The sequence below is a fragment of the Hylobates moloch genome, unplaced genomic scaffold, assembly GCF_009828535.3.
Source record: "Hylobates moloch isolate HMO894 unplaced genomic scaffold, HMol_V3 SCAFFOLD_10, whole genome shotgun sequence".
NCBI classification, from domain to species: domain Eukaryota; kingdom Metazoa; phylum Chordata; class Mammalia; order Primates; family Hylobatidae; genus Hylobates; species Hylobates moloch.
The window spans coordinates 22110412-22129070 of NW_026652285.1; the positions used below are offsets into that span (position 1 = coordinate 22110412).

The 18659-nt window shown below is 57.7% G+C and overlaps 1 protein-coding gene across 5 annotated transcripts in view; it reads left to right on the top strand.

Annotated features, from left to right (window-relative positions):
* The window catches only part of ARHGAP23 (Rho GTPase activating protein 23), a 95720-nt gene that overhangs the window by 37722 nt on the left and 39339 nt on the right, over nucleotides 1–18659 (top strand). For 4 of the 5 annotated variants that reach the window (XM_032163399.2, XM_032163398.2, XM_032163402.2 and 1 more), the window contains exons 2-11: nucleotides 2764–2925; nucleotides 5574–5601; nucleotides 7514–7609; nucleotides 7786–7864; nucleotides 7996–8050; nucleotides 10904–12068; nucleotides 13876–14031; nucleotides 14256–14367; nucleotides 14579–14636; nucleotides 16592–16735. In XM_032163399.2, the coding sequence (XP_032019290.1) occupies nucleotides 2764–2925; nucleotides 5574–5601; nucleotides 7514–7609; nucleotides 7786–7864; nucleotides 7996–8050; nucleotides 10904–12068; nucleotides 13876–14031; nucleotides 14256–14367; nucleotides 14579–14636; nucleotides 16592–16735 (2055 nt within the window). Of the gene's footprint in view, nucleotides 1–2763; nucleotides 2926–5573; nucleotides 5602–7454; nucleotides 7610–7785; nucleotides 7865–7995; nucleotides 8051–10903; nucleotides 12069–13875; nucleotides 14032–14255; nucleotides 14368–14578; nucleotides 14637–16591; nucleotides 16736–18659 lie in introns of those variants that run through there. The other variant, XM_032163400.2, reaches the window with a different exon arrangement.

Genomic DNA, 18659 nt, shown 5'->3' on the forward strand with positions numbered 1-18659 from the left:
AAGAGCCTAGTTGGAAGAGGTGGGAGGAAGGGGACTGGAAGGAAGGAACAGAGGAAAGGGAGAGGTAGAGATAAGGGAGGGAATGCTGGTAGTGCTTAGTGAGGAGGGGACCTGGAGAGGAAGGCGTGCCTCCTGCCCTGGATTACATGCAGGCCCTCCCAGGGAGCAGCCCCCCCAGGCAGCTGGCAGCTCCAGGCAGGATGTGTGCTGGGGGAGGGGCAGGGGGCGTGCGGGGACCTGTCCCAGCCACTTCTCGTCACTGGGGCAGCTGGTGGCTTGAACCTTAATCCAGGACAGCAGCAAAACAATGGGCCCTGCAAACAGCCTCAGCTCTCAGCCTGGGTGGGGGACAGGCAGGGGGCAGCCCACACTGGGGAGGAGCAGGGGCTTCTGGTAGGAGAGGGCAGTTGGTGAGGGGACCCCCAGACCCTTTTCGCTCCCTGATCAGTTCCTTGCCAGGTCAGCAGAGATGGGAAATCCAGGGGATTTCAGACCTCAGCAGAATTCCCAGAGAATTTTCTCCTCTGGGCTCCCCGGGCCCCCATGGGGGTGTGGGGCACCATGGGAGAGGCTAGGCTAAAGTTACAAGTGGAAGATGCTGGACTACCCCTGATGTCAAAACCCCTGCTGAGACCTCCTGGACTGGGGGTCTTCCAGCTTTTGCATGGTCCCTGTCTGGTAGGGGGCACTTATAGCCTCATCTGGGTAGTTTTCCAGACTGTATAGGATTAGAACAGTCTAGAACGGGTCTGTCTCCCTTGCCTGGAGCTGCACTCAGCCTCTTGTATATTCCACCTGGCTCTGTCCCCTGGGGCTGTATGAAGCAGGCCTATTGCCTATTGTCTCTGTCACATTTTTCTTTAATCTTCTGAGATTGGAGGATCTAGCCTCTTCCCCAGGCCTGCTAGACAGCAGCCAGGCTCTCCGCCACGCGGAAATCCTTAGCAGAGGGCAGCTGTCTCCCTCCACTGGGTGCCTGGACAGGAGGGTGGATGGTCCATGAATGAACTTCTTGGCATCAGGACATTTGAGTGGCAGATGTTTTTGAGCTTTCTCCAGCTATGAGAAGGGGACAAAAGGGGATGTTGCTAGTGAAGCGGGAGCTCCTCACTCCAGAACTGATGAGCTTCTTCCTCCACACTCAGCCCCTCAGCCTTTCTCCTGTCAGCTGATGCCTCCTGCCTGGTGCCGAGGAGGAGTTGAGGGGAGTAAGGAGTGTTGGTGGTGGGGGCTTCTTGCCCTCTGAGGGGCTTGGACTAGGGGCAACATAGAGGTTAGGCCACATGATGTTATGGATTTAAGAGTCCTCTAGGGGGCTTCTTGGCTTTTCAAAGCCAGGCAGCTTCTCAGTGGCTCCCATCTTCCCCAGTTGGGCTCCGTGAGCACCATCCATCTGACACCCTCCTGTTACCCGCCTTCCCTCTCTGTGTCCCAAAGGGAGCCCTGTCTCAGGCACTGTTTTTCTTCTTGCCCCAGAAACAGACCTGTGTGCCCCTTCCAAAGTCTTGTCTTCAGACACCCTCTGCCACGTCATCTTGGAGAATCCCAAGAATTTTGGGAGGTCTGACAGGAGGCTTTAGTGTCTCTGAAACCTGCGGCCTTTTTTTTTGAGACAAAGTCTCGCTCTGTCGCCCAGGCTGGAGTGCAATGGCGCGCTCTCAGTTCACTGCAACTTCTCCCTCCTGGGTTCAAGTGATTCTCCTGCCTCAGCCTCTTGAGTAGCTGGGATTACAGGCACCAGCCACCATGCCCGGCTAATTTTTGTATTTTTGGTAGAGACAGGGTTTCACCATGTTGGCCAGGCTGGTCTCGAACTCGCCTTGGTCTCCCAAAGTGCTGGGATTACAGGTAGAGACAGGGTTTCACCTTGTTGGCCAAGGCTGGTCTCCACCCACCTTGGCCTCCCAAAGTGCTGGGATTACAGGTGTGAGCCACTGTGCCCAGCCACCCCAAGCCTTTCTGGTGAACCAGCCAGGCCTCTGGGCTGGGCTCTGGAGCCTCAGGAAGTCCCTTCAGGTGTCTGATGTCCAGTCCGCTCCCTCTTGGTTCTTGGTCCCCACTGTGTTCCTGCTGTTCTTGAAGGATGCGTGTGTGCCAGTCTGCTGTGCATGTGTGTATCTGCATGTCTGTGATGCATATGCATTGTGTGTGCAGGACTTTGATTCTGTGCAACTCTGTGCATATCTATGTGTCTACATAAGTGTGCACATGTGTACTCATTTGTGTGTGTGTATCTGTGTGTCTGCATATTTGCACGTGCTTGTCTGTATGTTTGTGGTATGTTCCATCTGCATGAGTGTATGTGGCTGGGGCGGTGTCTGCCTAAGTATGTGTCTATCTGGGAGTGCATGTATGTGTGCATGTGTGTGTGTGAGATTGTGCATGAGCTAAGACAACGACAGGCACTTCCTGGGCAGGAAGGCTGTATCCAGGGTCCTGCACATAGTAGGTGCTCAGTGAGCATTTGCTGAACTCAGCTGAACTGAACTGAATGAACTTGCTTCAGTGAGTTATTTTCCTGAGGGCAAAGACATTGAGGTGACTGAGGGGAAAGGAAAGAAGGAAAAAGCTATTGGGATGATGAAGGTGGGAGAGTAAGGAAGGGGTGAGGAGGAGGTCATGGGCAGGGAGGATGCCTGACAACCCTAGGGTGAAAGACCCCTTCTGGTGCCCCCTCTGGTCCTGTGGGCTGCAGGAGGTGGTGCAAACAGCCAGAAGTATCAGCCACACGGGCGCTCAGCCTGGCCTCCCTGTCTCCCACAGCTGCCACTGGGCCCAAGAGATGGGTGCTCTCCTAGGCGCCCCTTCCCCTGGCAGGGGCCGAGGACGCTGCTGCTGCACAAAAGTCCCCAGGACGGCTTTGGCTTCACTCTGCGCCACTTCATCGTGTACCCACCCGAGTCGGCCGTGCACTGCAGCCTGAAGGTATGCCCGGCTCGCCGCTGCCCTGGTCTGGGGAAGCTTTCATGAGGGAGAGAGACTCTTTTGTGCCAGTCCTCTTCATGGTCCTTTCACCCTCTCAGAGAAGCAGCCCTTCCTGGGGTCCGGCCTGACTCCCTTCTGCTGTGGCCTGGGGAGGAGGACTGCAGGGAGGCAGTGCCAGCCTTGGCTGGGTTATTTGCACTGTGTGACCGTGGACAAACACTTTAATCACTGTGGCCTGGGTCTTCTCAGGAGACAGGGAGGGGTGGCTGGTGCAGGGCAAGGACCTTGCAGGTGGGCAGCCAGGATGCTCACCTCACACCCCCAGATGCTTGTCTCTGGCAGGTGAACAGTTGTCTGGGAGTTCCTGGGACCCCTGATCTACCGGCTGCTTCTGAGCTGGGGTTGCTCCTCCCCTCTCCAGCGTGAGCTCTCAAGGGCCTAGCACACCTGTGGGAGCCCTCCCAGCACGCCCCCGGCCCCTGCTGGCCACAGCGCAGTGCTCTGGAAAGAGACCCAGGCTGGGACACAGGAGCCCAGAGTTCCAGTCCTGGGACAACTCCTCACTCATTGTGAATTTGGGGCCGCCTCCCCATCTCTGGACTCCGTTTCTCCTGCTGGAACCTGAGGACATTTATCAACTTGACCCCTCAGAGTCCCTCCTGCCCTAATGTAAACGTTGTGTTTTCTGAGTCCAGGAACCAGGGGTCCTGACCCCAATCCAAGGCTGTGAGCTAGGGGGAGGGGTCCCTGACAGCGAAGCAAAAGTGTGGGAAGGAGACAGAAGGGGCCCCAGGGAGCAACAAAAGCCCCCGACTAGGGTTCTGCTCCCATCACCACTTCTTTTCCAGCAGGGAGGAGACATTGATTTTGGAGTCAATGAACCCCTCTATCCACTTTCCCTAGGACTGGGATCTGCCTGCACAGCTATTGGGGGACTCTCCCTTGGTCCCACCTGTCAGAGAACCAAACAGGGGACTTCACTGTCTGTGTTCGTGTGCTCACGTGTCTCTCTGTGTGCACCGCGTGCTGGCCATGGACATGCATGTGTGTATCTCTCTATGTGTGCATATAATGTCTGCAAATACATGTCATGTGTACATGTAACTGTGCAGCTCTCACATGCATGCCGGAAGCTCTGGGGCTCCTGCATAACTGTTCTCATTGGCTACAGCTGTGCTTAACAACCTAAGTGGGGGCTGATGGTGTGTGGAGGGGGCACAGACCCCTATTTCATGCCCAAGGACACCAGCCCCTTAGTTCTCCTGAACCCCCAGTACTTCCTTCACTCTTTCCCCAGAATGCCCTTCCTTCTGCCCCCTAGCATCTTCTCTCAGGGGACCCTGCTGAATGAAGCGTGACAGCATAGGATCTAGGGCTGGAAGACCTAGGGCCAGGCAAGCCAGGAACAGGCTGCCTCTCCTTTCCAGAACCTGCCCAGGGCTGGGAGGGGCCTTTGGCCTGGAGGCTGGAGGAGGCTGTGTTCTCCCGTCCTTCATGCTGCCGCCTGGCAGCCTGCAGGGAGCTCAGCCGTCCAAATGCATCTGTCTGCCTCTGCCACCCTCTCACAGTGCTGTCAGCTTGCATCAGCCGGAGTGCACCCCACCTGGGAGGAGGGGGGCAGAGTGCTTGCTCCCCAGAAGGGCCCAGCAGCTTTCCTGTGACCTACCCTGTCCTCATTGGGGTGCCACAGAGGCCTGGGTTCCAGCCCTGGCTCTGCCACTGAGTCTCTGAGTGGCCTTGAACACACCATACCCTGCGAGCTATACAACGGGTACATGTGTGGAGAGGGTTAGAAGAGATGACGCTGAAGGTCCAATCCAGCTCTAAAATGCCACATCCAGCTGAATTAGCCTGTTCCTCTGACCTCCATGCCCTCCTTCCTCATTCCCCCACAAAGTCTAGTGCCATCACCTACCAGGGTGATCCCAGAGGCCTCCTAGTGGGTCCCCTTGACACCCTGCACCCAGGTGCCAGAGTCCTCTCCCCTAACTGGCATTTTCACCTCCACTCTCTCCCACAGAAGAACTTCCATTGGCTCCCTCTTCCTGTCCTGTAAGCCTGAATGCTTTAGCCTGAGTATTGTCACTTGCTGGTGTTGACTTTCTCCTTTAACTCAGCAATTCAGCCCCTGGTGTGCTGTGAGCGCTTATCCCTGCCAGCCAGCGTCTGCACACCTCGCCTCCCTTGTCCACAATGCCTTCTCCCCACCACCCTCAGATGTCTTTGAGTCCCCTCCCCAGGAGGACTCTAATCAGTCCTCCCCTTGGCGTTCCCTGGACCTGATAGCTGTAGTTTGCGCTTGTCATGTGCCTATCTGTGACTGCCCGGGTCTTCTGTGTGTGTGAGCCTGTGTGATGCCTCTCTCGTTGGGCTGGGAGCTCCCCCAGGAAAGGGGTCTTGGGTCACTTGTTGGATTGCGGGTTCTCCGATGTTTAGGGTGTTGAGGTGATGGGAGCACATGTCACTGGGGAACTTGGCCTCGGACTTGGTGCCCCTCGGACACCCCTCCCGCACCCTCCCCTGCTGGGCTACTTGGGAGGAGATAAGGGGTGGCGGGAACCTGAAGGGGCCCTGCCCACTGGAGCTGGGCCACCCCTGGCTGCTGAGGGCTGGACTGACGCCCACACCCACTCCTCTGTTCCCTGCAGGAGGAAGAGAATGGAGGCCGTGGAGGAGGTAAGGGAGGACTGGCGGGCGCTGGACCTGCACGGGGACTCCTCTTCCAGCTCCTGTCTCTCCCTGTGCTCCCCCAAGACTGCCTGTCCTTTTCTGTGCCCCCGTCTCTTGACTCCTGTTCCTGCCTTTGCTCCTGTCTGTGCCCCTGGTCTGGCCCCCTCTGGGCGCCTCTTCCTCACTCTCCCTGTCCTCCCTCTTTCTTTTCCCACATTTGTCTCCCTTGGGCGTTTCCTTCACAGAAGTTTGCTGAGCTCGGCTCACTGTGGGCGGCACTCTGGGGCGCAGATGGGTGTCTGCCACCTGGCCCCTGCCCTCAAGCTGCTGCCAGCCTAGAACAAGGCAGGGCAGAGCTGCAGGGCCTGGGGGCTGGTGGTGGGAGCACTGAGCAAAGGCTGTCCTTGGAGGTGGAGACAGTGGGGACCTGGTGGAAGTCAGGGGGCCCCCTGAGAGGTCTTTCTCTCATACGATGTGAGCCTGACTCCCCTTGCTGTGGCCCTTGCTCCCCAGAGGCCCCTGGTGGACACCCAGGCCCCCAGGGTATTCAAAGCAGAGCGCCTTCTCTGGCAGCCTTCCTGCTCTGCCACTGGGGCTTCTGCTGGGCAGCCACAGGACACTCCTGCATCCCCATCCAGAGGCCGTGGTGAGGGAGGAGCCCGCTGACCTAGAGCAGGCCCATTTCTCTGTTAGCTTAGAGTTAGCAGCACTTAGGAGCAGAGGAACTTTGTTGGGGTGCAATGCGATTTGTGACCACCCTAGGGGCCTTGGATCTCTGCTTGGAGCCCCTGAGCCTGGGGAAGGGAGGAGGTGGGGGATGTGAGTATTGGGTGTCTTGCTGGGTCTGCGGGAGTGGGCATCCCTGCGAGGAGCGCGTCTGACCCTACCACGTGTCTTCAGAACTGTTATGGCCTCTTGTATGGCGCCCTTTCCTCTGTCTCGTGACTCGTGTGTGCACATGTGTATGTGTGAGAATCTGCCTCCCCCACTGGACAGGGAGCTCTGGAAGGACAAGGGCTGTGCTTGTTCATCCTTTTTTTTCTTTTGAGATGGAGTCTTGCTCTATCACCCAGGCTGGAGTGCAGTGGTGCGATCTGGGCTCACTACAACCTCCACCTCCCAGGTTCAAGCAATTTCCTGCCTCAGGCTCCTGAGTAGCTGGGATTACAGGTGCCTGCCACCGCGCCTGGCTAATTTTTTTATTTTTTTGGTAGAGACAGGGTTTCACCATGTTGGCCAGGCTGGTCTTGAACTCCTGACCTCATGATCTGTCTGTCTCGGCCTCCCAAAGTGCTGGGATTACAGGCTTGAACCACTGCACCCAGCCTTTTTTTTTTTTTTTTTTTGAGACAGTCTTACTCTGTCACCCAGGTTGGAGTGCAGTGGCTCAATCCCAGCTTACCACAACCTCTGCCTCCCAGGTTCAAGTGTTTCTCCTGCCTCAGCCTCCTGAGTAGCTGGGATTACAGGCGCGCATGCCACCACACCCAGCTAATTTTTGTATTTTTAGTAGAGGCAGGGATTCACCATATTGGCCAGGCTGGTCTCGAACTCCTGATCTCAAGTGATCCACCTGCCTTGGCCTCCCAAAGTACTGGGATTACAGGCATGAGCCACCGCGCCTGGTCTGTTCATCCTTTTTAGTGTAGTTTTTAGCACATGAAGAGGACACAGGAGGTGTTTACAGAGTGACTCTTTGTATATCCCTATAGGTTTTCTTTCTCCCAGGTCTGTGTCCTCCTGTCGGGTTCTGTGCCTCCATAGGCCTGTCCAGGGTCCCCATAGATGTGTGGGCCTGTGCATGTTTGTGACCGGGCGAGTGCAGTCATTCTCTGAGTGTGTGTCCCCTGTGTGTGTAGCTGTGCATGGGTGTGACCTTCAGCAGCCACCCCCAGCTAACCTGGCTGATGCCCACCAGGACCCTCCTCCCGGCACCGCCTGGAGCCCATGGACACCATCTTTGTCAAGAATGTGAAGGAAGACGGCCCTGCCCATAGGGCGGGGCTTCGCACAGGTGAGCTGGCCCAGTTACCTGGGCTCTACTTTCTACCTTCTGGCTAGGATTTGATTCTCAGATCCAGGTGTTGGGGAGGCTCCTGTCCCCACAGTGTTAGCCATGCCTGGTACAGGGGTTCTCAGATGGGGCCTTTGATGCCCCTTGGTCATCACTCATGCTCTACTTGTCCCCAGGAGACCGGCTGGTAAAGGTGAATGGGGAAAGCGTCATTGGGAAGACCTACTCTCAGGTCATAGCTCTGATCCAGAATAGGTGAGTGCCCCTGACCCCTCGTCCCATATTATCTCCCCTCCCCTTTGCCCTGGGGATGCCCTGGAGACCAGGATCCCTTCCTCCTGGACCGTGTTCCTTGGCCCAGCCTGACGTTCTGCCTGTCTCTGTAGTGATGACACTCTGGAGCTGTCTATCATGCCCAAGGACGAGGACATCCTCCAGCTGGTGAGTCCGGCCCCTGTGGCCTGAGAGGAGACCCCTGAGCCCTGGGGCAGCACCGGCTCCCCTGGGAGGCAGAGAAGGAAGTGTTTGGAGGGCACAGGCCGACATTGCCCAATTGGGGATGCCAGGCCCCTCCCTGGGCTGGGGCTGGTTGTTGCTTCATTCGGAGCTGCTCTGTGCTGGGGGAGCCGGAGACCTGTCCTTGGTAGGCAGGATTCCTGCCAGGGTATCTGGAAGGAGGGTGGCCCAGCAGGCTCTGCCAGCCTGGCACGTTCTTGTCAGCTCCTAGGAGAGATGCCTGTTCCCTGCAGCCCCTCCCTGCCTGGCCCTGAGTGAGGGTGTCTCTGGTGGGTGTGTCCACACAGGCACCGAGCACACATCGAACACTGCCCATCGCATCCCACCCCACCGTCATGTGCACCACACAGTACCCGAGCAGCACACACAGGTGCACAGCCACATGGCACAGCCCCACAGTCCCACCCGCTATATAGCACGAAGCCCACCACGACACACACACAGCACCAGGCACGCACCACAGTACAGACAACCACACAAGCACCCACTGCCACAGTTCACCTCACACAGCGAAGTGCACCACAACACACACCCACAAACATTAAAACACAACACACTCACCAGCCCCTTGGCTCCCTGCAGTACAAACAGCATAGTACCTCGCACACTCGGACCTCCATAACTACACACCCATGCCGCCCTATCACAACATGTATGCCCACAAACACCACGGCATCCTGCCCATCTCAGCACATGCGCCCACCCGTGTCACAGGACTCCAGATTTATACATTCGACACCTCAGCATACCTAGAAGACGGCATCCAGCCCACCACACAGAGAGCGTGGCCCAGACACTGCACGAAGCAGGCCCTGTACTCCCAAGCATACCCTTCCACACACACACACACACACACACACACACTCTCACACACACACTCACACACACACACTCACACACACACACTCTCACACACACACACACTCTCACACACTGCCTCTTTGTGCCTGGAGCCCCGGCAGTCCGCTCTGCCCGGTGCCCACCTCCCTGGTCTCATGGGTCCCAGCCAGATGGCAGCTTACTTGCCCCTGAGGTCACTGTCCCCGGGGAGGCCCTGGGAGCTGCTGTGCTGGCTTCTGCCTTGGACGCACTCTCATAATCACTGTAATCACAGTGCCATGGCTGGCAGGATGCCCCTCTGGAAACCTCCACCCCTGACCTCGATTGTCCCCTTGCTCTTCCTAGGGAGAGGGAGGAAGGAGGGGGGGCTCTGAGATGGACTGCTCACCCCAAGTCTCAAGGCCCTGCCTGTACAGCTCCCCCAGGCTGAGACGAGGCCAGCTATGGGGGAGTGACAGGGCGGGACCCTAGGGTGTCCCCCACTCTCTCCAGCTGGCAGGGGCAAGGAGTGGGAAGGGCAGTAGCCTCAAGCTCTGCTGCCCAGGCTGGGGTGGGCTGGCAGCGCCAGATGTCAGCATCTGGGGGCCTCCACTGGCCCCCGCATCTCCGCCAGCCAGAGGGTGGGGCCCAGGCATTCCTGTGGTTGGAAGCCAAGGCTGGAGGCCAATCGGGCCTCGGCAGCTGCTGACGCCACCACCGACGCGGCGAGGCCCCTCCACACCCATCCTCTCCTCCCTCCTCCTCCCGCCAGCCAGCCGAGAGAGAGCCGGGTGGGGGTGAGGGGGAGCCGCAGGGAGGGCAGACGGAGGGGGACCAGAGGCCCTGGCCAGAGCGACGCAGTGGTCAGTAGGGGGGTTAGCTGGAGCTGGGGGGCAGGCGGAGGTGGGCTGGGATGCCGCCGCCGCCGTGATGATGCCGGGAGCCTGGGGAGACGGCGGGATGGCAGGAGGGAGAGGTATGTGTGTGCTGGCCCCTGTGCCAGCTGGAGGGGGCTGAGTGTGTGGGGGTGTGGTTTAGCTTGTCCTCATCACATGATGTTTGTGCCTGGGACTGGAGGTGTAGTTATTTGTGTGTGTTTCATTGTGTTTTACTGTGTGTGTGTGTGTCTCTGGGTGTGTATCTTCCGGTGTCTCCTCGTAGTGTGGTGTGTATGTGTGTTTGGTTTCACCCTCCCACCCTTGGGTTCTTCGCCTTGAGTTAGGCTCCTGGGCAGCTCAGCAGGGGCCAGGCTGGGCCCAGGCCACAAGGCCGCTGTCCCTGGGAGCTGACTCCTTTTTTGGCTGGGCCTGGGCGCTGGCCCTGTCACTCCTTAGCAATGCGGCGTCAGCCTCAGCTCCCAGTGCCAAATTCCAGGCCCAGGGGTGGCAGAAGGTGGCTCAAGTCCCCTCCTTCAAGCCTGGCAGGAGATGGGCAAACTCCTCCTCACCCCTGTGGCTCAGGAGCCAGCTCCCCATTCCCGGGGATGGAGGGACAGCTGGGCTCTGCCAGCCTCTGCCCCACCCGGACACACCCCTAGCCGGCTTTCTTCTCTCATCTGCCACCTTGACTGGTCTCGGCGGGGTTTCCCGGCTCCACCCGAGGAGCTTTGGGCATTGGTGGACATAAGGGGGCAGGCAGGCCGTGGAGGCCAGGACTCGGGGAGGACCCCAGGAAACAGATGCTGGAATGTTTGTGGCTAGGGCAGTCCTTGTCATAGTCTTAGCGAAATCCCACTTTTGCTGGAGTTTGCCTTGTCTCAAAGGCTTCTTGCTTCTTCTTTGTTCTCTCCCTGGACATGCCCTTCCACCTCCAACCACTTATGCTGCCCCCTCGTTCCCCCCACCGCTTGGTCCTCTCCCTTCATTCCCCTCCTGGGCTCTTTGACCTCCTCGGGCTGCCATTCCCCTACCCCGTGGGACTTGTCTGGCCCTGCTTACCTGTCTCTGTGTCTCCGGCCAGGCCTACTCCCAGGATGCCTACCTGAAAGGGAACGAGCCGTATTCTGGAGAGGCCCGCAGCATCCCAGAGCCACCCCCGATCTGCTACCCCCGCAAGATCTACGCCCCTCCCACCCGGGCCTCCACCAGGGCCACTATGGTGCCTGAGCCCACCTCAGCACTGCCCAGTGACCCCCGGAGTCCTGCTGCCTGGAGTGACCCGGGGCTCCGCGTGCCACCTGCTGCCCGTGCCCACCTGGACAACTCTTCCTTGGGGATGAGCCAGCCCCGCCCCAGCCCTGGCGCCTTCCCCCACCTCGCCTCGGAGCCCCGGACGCCCCGTGCCTTCCCGGAGCCTGGCAGCCGGGTGCCCCCCAGTAGACTGGAGTGCCAGCAGGCCTTGTCACACTGGCTGTCAAACCAGGTACCCCGCAGGGCGGGGGAGCGACAGTGCCCAGCCATGGCCCCCCGGGCCCGCAGCGCCTCCCAGGACCGGTTGGAGGAGGTGGCTGCCCCCCGCCCGTGGCCCTGCTCCACCTCCCAGGATGCTTTGAGCCAGCTGGGCCAGGAGGGCTGGCACCGAGCTCGCTCAGATGACTACTTGAGCCGGGCCACCCGTTCTGCCGAGGCACTGGGGCCAGGGGCACTGGTGTCACCCCGCTTTGAGCGGTGTGGCTGGGCTTCCCAGCGTTCGTCTGCCCGCACCCCCGCCTGCCCAACTCGGGACCTGCCAGGGCCCCAGGCCCCGCCCCCGTCTGGCCTGCAGGGCCTGGATGACCTCGGGTACATCGGCTACCGGAGCTACAGCCCATCATTCCAGCGCCGGACCGGCCTCCTGCACGCACTCTCCTTCCGGGACTCACCCTTTGGGGGGCTGCCTACCTTCAACCTGGCCCAGTCCCCTGCGTTGTTCCCACCAGAGGCCTCCGAGCCACCCAGGGTTGTACGGCCGGAACCCAGCACCCGGGCCCTGGAGCCTCCTGCGGAGGATCGCCGCGATGAGGTCGTCCTGAGGCAGAAGCCCCCGACGGGCCGCAAGGTTCAGCTGACCCCTGCAAGACAGATGAACCTTGGATTTGGTGATGAGTCCCCAGAGCCAGAGGCCAGTGGGCGAGGGGAACGCCTGGGCAGGAAGGTGGTCCCTTTGGCCACCACCGAAGACTCTCTGGCTTCCATCCCCTTTATTGGTGAGTGATGGTACATGTGGCTGTCCTGGAGGACTTAGCTGTCGGCCGTCTGTGTCCTGCTGTACCCCATCTGCCTGTCTACCATGGGCAGAACTCGGCTGGGTGCTGGTGGGATCATCTTGTTTCTCTGTCAGTTCATTCATCTGTTCATCCATCCATCCATCTATTCTTCCATCTTTCCTTCTGTTCTCTGTCATCGTTTCTTCCATCCTACCTCTCATTCATTTATCCTTCCAGCATCTTTCCATACGCTCTTTCTTTTCTCCTACTCCCCATCCATCCATCCATCCATCATCTGTTCTTCCTTCCTTCTTTCCTTCCTCTCTCCTTCCTTTGTTCATTGATTTGTTCCATCCATTCATCCATCTATCCATCCATCTATTCTTCCTTCTTTCCTTCCTCTTCTTCTTTTGTTCATTCATTTGTTCCATCCTTTCTTCCACCCATTCATCCATCTTTCTTTCCTTTGACTCTTCCTTCCATTCTCCCATTCTTCCTTCCATCTTCGCTTTGTATCTTTCCCTCTTTGTCCCTTCCATCCACCCTCCATCCCTCCATCCACTCAACAGATATTTGTGTCAGGCCCTGTGCATGGCTCCATGCTCTCCTGGACTGGATGGTCCAGCAGAGGGTGGTGGACATGCAGGGACAATCCACTGGGATGGGCATGTCGTGGGACAGGGAGCTTGAGGAGAAGGGCTCAGAGAAGGGCTATGGTGAGAATCTTGGAGAAAGGACATTTGGGCTAAGACTTGAAAGATGAGAAGGAGTTTACCAGGGGAAGAATATTCAAGGAGAGGGAATAGAATATGCAAAGACCCTGAAGTGAGAGAGGCAGGACCCCCTTCCGGGTTGTGAGGACCCTTTCAGGCCCAAGGGTCTCATTAGTCACTGGGGTTGGCTTTTGAGAGCAGAGGGAACGCTCTAAGGCTTGCCTTGCCTTCGACTGGATGCAGGAGAGGGAGAGGCAAGAGAGTAGAGCGGCTGGGTGATGCCCAGGTTTCTGGCCGGGCTTGGAGGTGGTGCCTCACCGCCATGTTGGGAGTGAGAAAGGGAGAAAGTTCAGGACTGTTGAATATGAGGTGTCCAGGAGGGAGCAGGATAGATGGGGCTGGGGAGAAAGAGCAAGATGCAGGGTAATGGAGAGGGATGGTGGTAGATGGGAGGTGAGCTCACCCTACCAGACAGTGAAAGGGAGGAGGCCTGGGGCAGGGGGAAGACACAGCCCTGGCCCCCCCCAGCCAGCCTTCAGTGGAGCAGAGACAAAGCCCCTTCTGTTAGTAAGGAAGGCTCTAGGCTGTGGCCGGGAGAGGCAGTCTCTTCTTCCAGAGCGCACTCTGTCTGAGGGGGAGATGTCATCTCTGCCCTTGAGGAGCCCCAGCTGATGGGGGAGCTTTTGCCCTTAGGAAGCTCTCAGTCTGAGGGGGAAGACACTGCCACTGCCCTCAGGAGGCTCTTGGTCTGAGAGGGGAGACATAATTCATTCTCTCTGAGTGCCCTCAGTCTGATGGGGCAGACACCATCCCTGCCCTCAGGAGGCTCCCAGTCTGATGGGGGAATATTGGCTCTGTCCTCAGGAGCCTGGTCTAAGGAGGGTGGCTCAGCCCCACTCCTGAGGGGAAGGATTCCATGGCCACAGTCTGGGCAGTGGGCCAGTCATGCTTGACAGTGGGCATGTTGCCAGCAAGACCCTTTGGGATGTGTCTGAGCCTGGAGGCGAGTGGCATGGGGGCTGGCAAGGCTCGGGTAGAGGCAGGCAGGCTCCACTCTCTGCCGCCTTCACACCTTTCTCCTTCCACGTGCATAGATGAGCCCACCAGCCCCAGCATTGACCTCCAAGCCAAGCACGTCCCTGCCTCTGCTGTGGTCTCCAGTGCCATGAACTCAGCCCCTGTCCTGGGCACCAGCCCATCTTCCCCGACCTTCACCTTCACCCTCGGGCGCCATTACTCGCAGGACTGCAGTGAGCGCTCCCCACACCCCCAGCCCCACCATCTCCCCTGCTGCCCAGTCCCAGGGGTCTCTGTTGGGCCTGCTGCTTGATGTCTGGCCTCTTCCTCTGGTTTCCGCTTCTCCTGGGGCCACTTGGGAGAGTCACCTCCTGCCCCTGCCCAGAAGGGAGGGCTCTGGGAAGCCCCTGACCTGCTGCCCCGCTGACCCTGAGGCCCGATGTGGGCGGCTTTGCAGGCAGCATCAAGGCTGGCCGCCGCTCCTCCTACCTGCTGGCCATCACCACGGAGCGCTCCAAGTCCTGCGATGATGGACTCAACACCTTCCGCGACGAGGGCCGGGTTCTGCGGTGAGACCCTGTCTGGACATGGGGTGGGGTGGCCACAGCCACCCTGGCCAGCTGCTCTGGGGCATGGCTCTTGGCCCTGGGGTCCTCTATGCATGGAACAGTGTGCCTCCCCTGCTGGAAGGCCTCTGAGCCTTGGGGTTTGGTGGGTGATGAGATAGTGAGGGCCCAGCTTTGCTGCCCACATCCCTCACCCTCGACCCTCGCTTTCCAGGCGCCTGCCAAACCGCATACCCAGCCTGCGGATGCTCCGGAGCTTCTTCACCGACGGGGTGAGCTGCAAGTGTGCGGGCGTGCGCACGCAGGAGTGAGGGTGTGGGGAGAGAGGGTGTCAGGGAGGTGGGGCCACAGCCTCGGCATGGGGGTTCCTGCTCCAGCTCCTGCCTTCCCCCTCCTCCCTGCACCCCTCACCCTCGTGTCCACTGCGGGACCTGCCCTCTGCTGTGGGCCCCGACATCCCTGAATGACACAGTGCAGCCCCACCCAGGGTCCCCTGTCTGGACTGCCTCTTTCCAGACCCATCCCCCATAGCCACATGACTCACTTCTCCACTGTCTTCGGGGCTTTTTAGGTCTTCCCTGAAATTCCAGCCTCCGCTCCTGACATTTCACGCCTCCCTTCGCTACTCTATGTTTTCCTCCTCAGCACGCCTCACGCACAATTGGTGTTTCCCTTCCTCCCTGCCTGACTCCCCAGCTAGTATAGAAGCTCCCCAAGCTTATATTTGGGGCTTCATTTGTTTCCTTCACTACCCTTGTCAGTATTTGCATCGTGTCTTGTCTTCATGGGATGGGGTCAGGGGTGGACACTGGAAAGGTGTGGCCGGGACACAGGGTTGAGATTGGTGGACAGGTGGAGTTCCCAGCCTCAGGACCTGGGGAGGCAGGATCAGGCCTGTGATAGCCCCGGCTGTTTGTTTGTTTTGAGACAGAATCTCACTCTATCGCCCAGGCTGGAGTGCAGTGGCATGATCTTGGCTCACTGCAACCTCTACCTCCTGGGTTCAAGCTATTCTCCTGCCTCAGTCTTCCGAGCAGCTGGGATTATAGGCGTGTGCCACCACGCCCAGGTAATTTTTGTATTTTTAGTAGAGACTGGGTTTCACCATGTTGGCCAGACTGGTCTCGAACTCCTGACCTCAGGTGATCCACCCACCTCAGCCTCCCAAAGTGCTGGGATTACAGGCATGAGCCACCGCACCTGGCCTCAAGTGATCTTGCTTCGGCCTCCCAAAATGCTGGGATTTCAGGCATGAGCCATCACACCTGGACATATTGGTGTTTTTAAAATCATATATATATTTTTCATGCATGATTTTTCTTTCTTTTTTTTTTTTTTGAGATGGAGTCTCACTCTATTGCCCAGGCTGGAGTGCAGTGGCACGATCTCAGCTCACTGCAACCTCTGCCTCCTGGGTTCAACCGATTCTCGTGCCTCAGCCTCCCGAGTAGCTGGGATTACAGGCATGCGCCATCACACCTGGCTAATTTTTGTGTTTTTAGTAGAGATGGGGTTTCACCATGTTGGCAAGGCTGATCTTGAACTCCTGACCTCAAGTGATCCGCCTGTCTCAGCCTCCCAAAGTGCTGGGATTACAGGCATGAGCCACCGTGCCCGTCCCACCTTTCCCTGGCTGTTTTTGATTATAGATGGACTGGAAAAGCCATCTTGATGTCAAGTGCTCTGTCTCACTGGTTGGTTGAACACCCCGGTGATGTTGGCACCTAGCTTATTTCTTATCACTTCTGCTTACTTAACTCTCCCTTGACTTGCGCCCTCTGGCTGGAGTCCTGTTGACACTGTCACTTCCTCTGTTTAACTCCTCGTGGACATGACTACCTGCTCCACTCACTCAGCCTTTGTTGATGTTCCCACTTCCCCTGTTTATTTAACTCCTCGTTGACACGATCGCTTCCTCCATTTCCTTAATTCTTCTAAGTCTATAAAGTTACGGGAGGCTCCGAATTGGCTCCTCTAGCGTGGTGAGGCGTGTGGTCTGCTGACAGGTCATAGCCTTTCCTCCTTTCTGGCTTTTCCTTTACGTATGTCTCATCACCTCAACACAAGTGGTCCAGAGAGGACAAGCAATGCCCATGAGGTCGCACAGAACATCGGAGTGTAGCACAGGCATATATCAGGCCTGTGCGGCCACAAGTGGTCCATGGGGTTCCTGAGATGCTGGCATTGTGGGAGCCACCCTAAATTGTCCTCTGTTGTCTCCCTGCAGTCCTTGGATAGCTGGGGCACCTCTGAAGATGCTGACGCTCCTTCTAAGCGACACTCAACCTCTGACCTCTCAGATGCGACCTTCAGCGATATCAGGAGAGAAGGCTGGTTGTATTATAAGCAGATTCTCACCAAGAAGGGGAAGGTAAGATGGGTGGAGGAATGATGTGGAAGCTGGCTCCAGCAGAACCCTCCAGCTTCTCCTAGGCCTACCCTGACAGCCTCTGGAGCCAGAGAGAGCCAGTGTAGGTTGTTGCATGAAGGATGGAGGTTAGATGCTAGGAAGAACTTCCTGGCATGGGGATTTAAAGAACTTACGTAAAAGAAGTTAACAAGAGAGGTGGATTTTGCTGTGGGATAGATCTGATCAAGTCGGGCTTGGAATTCTGGCAAAACCACCCCACAGTGGCCCTGGCTTGACAGGCCATCCTGAAGATGGCCACTGGGGCTCATGGAAAACAAGGAGCAAGGCCAGAGTGATTTCCGTAGGAGAGCTAAGGCCCAAGAAGAAGGCAGGCAAGTCAGCAAAGGGCTTAGTGTTTATCCTAAGGGCAACCAAAATCTCGCAGGGGCTCTTGCCAAGGGAGTTACAGCTTTAAAATATCCATCTGGCTCCCTGGGAGTGAGTTAGGGAGGGGCCACGCTGGAGGCAAGAAGACCAGTGAGGAGCCATCGTGGAGATCCAGGTGAGAGGTGAAGGGGGCTTCAGGGAGTAGTTGGGGAGGGCCTGGGAGGGAACCAGCAGGACCCTGAGAGGAGAAGGGCAGGGCCCCTGGATCCATGGGATATAAATCCTGGCCCCAGGCTGCACTGTGGGCTGGAGAAGTGGGAGGAGAGACCACGGCCTTCCCTCCCGGCGATTGGGATGAACCGGGGTTTGACTCTTGACTGCATCACCCATTGCTCTGAGAGCCTGGGTGACTCACCTGGCCATGACTCAGTGTCCTCGTCTGTAAATGGAGCTAACAGTAATCCCTAGCTCATAAGCCTATTGCTGAGGATTAAATGAGATGATCTAAGTAAAGGGTTTACCCAGTGCCCAGCACTTGGAGCGCTGTACTTCTGCTTACTGCTATTTGTTTTCTTTTTTTGAGACGGAGTCTTGCTCTGTTGCCCAGGCTGGAGTGCAGTGGCGCGATCTCGGCTCACTACAACCTCCACCTCCTGGGTTCAAGCAATTCTCCAGCCTCAGCCTCCTGGGTAGCTGGGACTACAGGCAATCACCACCAAACCTGGCTAATTTTTTTTTTGTATTTTTTTAGTAGAGATGGAGTTTCACCATGTTGGTCAGGCTGGTCTCGAACTCCTGACCTCAAATGATCTGTCTGCCTTGGCCTCCCAAAGTGCTGGGATTACAGGCGTGAGCCACCGTGCCCGGCCCACTTACTGCTATTTGAATTTTCTACCCTGCCTTCTGGGGTCTTGGGGGTCCCTGGAAAGAACATAAGCTTTGAAGCAGACAGACTTTGAGTTCCTATCCGGCCACATATCAAGCATATGGCTTTGGGCACCCCACTTACCTTCCCTGAGCCTCACTTTCTGATCTGTACGATGGGAACAATGTTATCCTACCCCAAAGGCTGCTGTGGATTAAGTGAGGGTGAAGTCGGAGGCAGGACTGGCTCTCCTCTGTGGAGAATGACTAAGGCCTCACTGCTTGGGAGCCTCTGTGGAGGTTCTGGGGAGTTAGTGGTGAGGGAGCCAGGGCAGCCCTGCCCTCCTGGGGCTCCTGTCGAGAGAATGCATGTGGCATCATGGTTCCAAGTGCACAGACTGCCATGACGCCGGGGTGCAGGGGCGGCTGGGCGTGGGTAGGGAGGTATCCAGAGGCTGAGACACAAAAGGGGTGAGAAGCCACAAAACTGGGAGACGGTGGAGGGGCCTGACAGGGAAGATGTCTCCTTAGAGGGTCTTGGGGAGAGGTGGAGAGAGGTGTGCTAGGAGCCAGGGCAAGAGGTGGAAGATGAGCCGGGGTATTGGGCGCCTGCCCAGAGTGTGGGGCCTTGATACCTAGGAAGAGCCTGTCCAGGGTTTTATTGTTTTTTATTTTATTTTATTTTATTTTATTT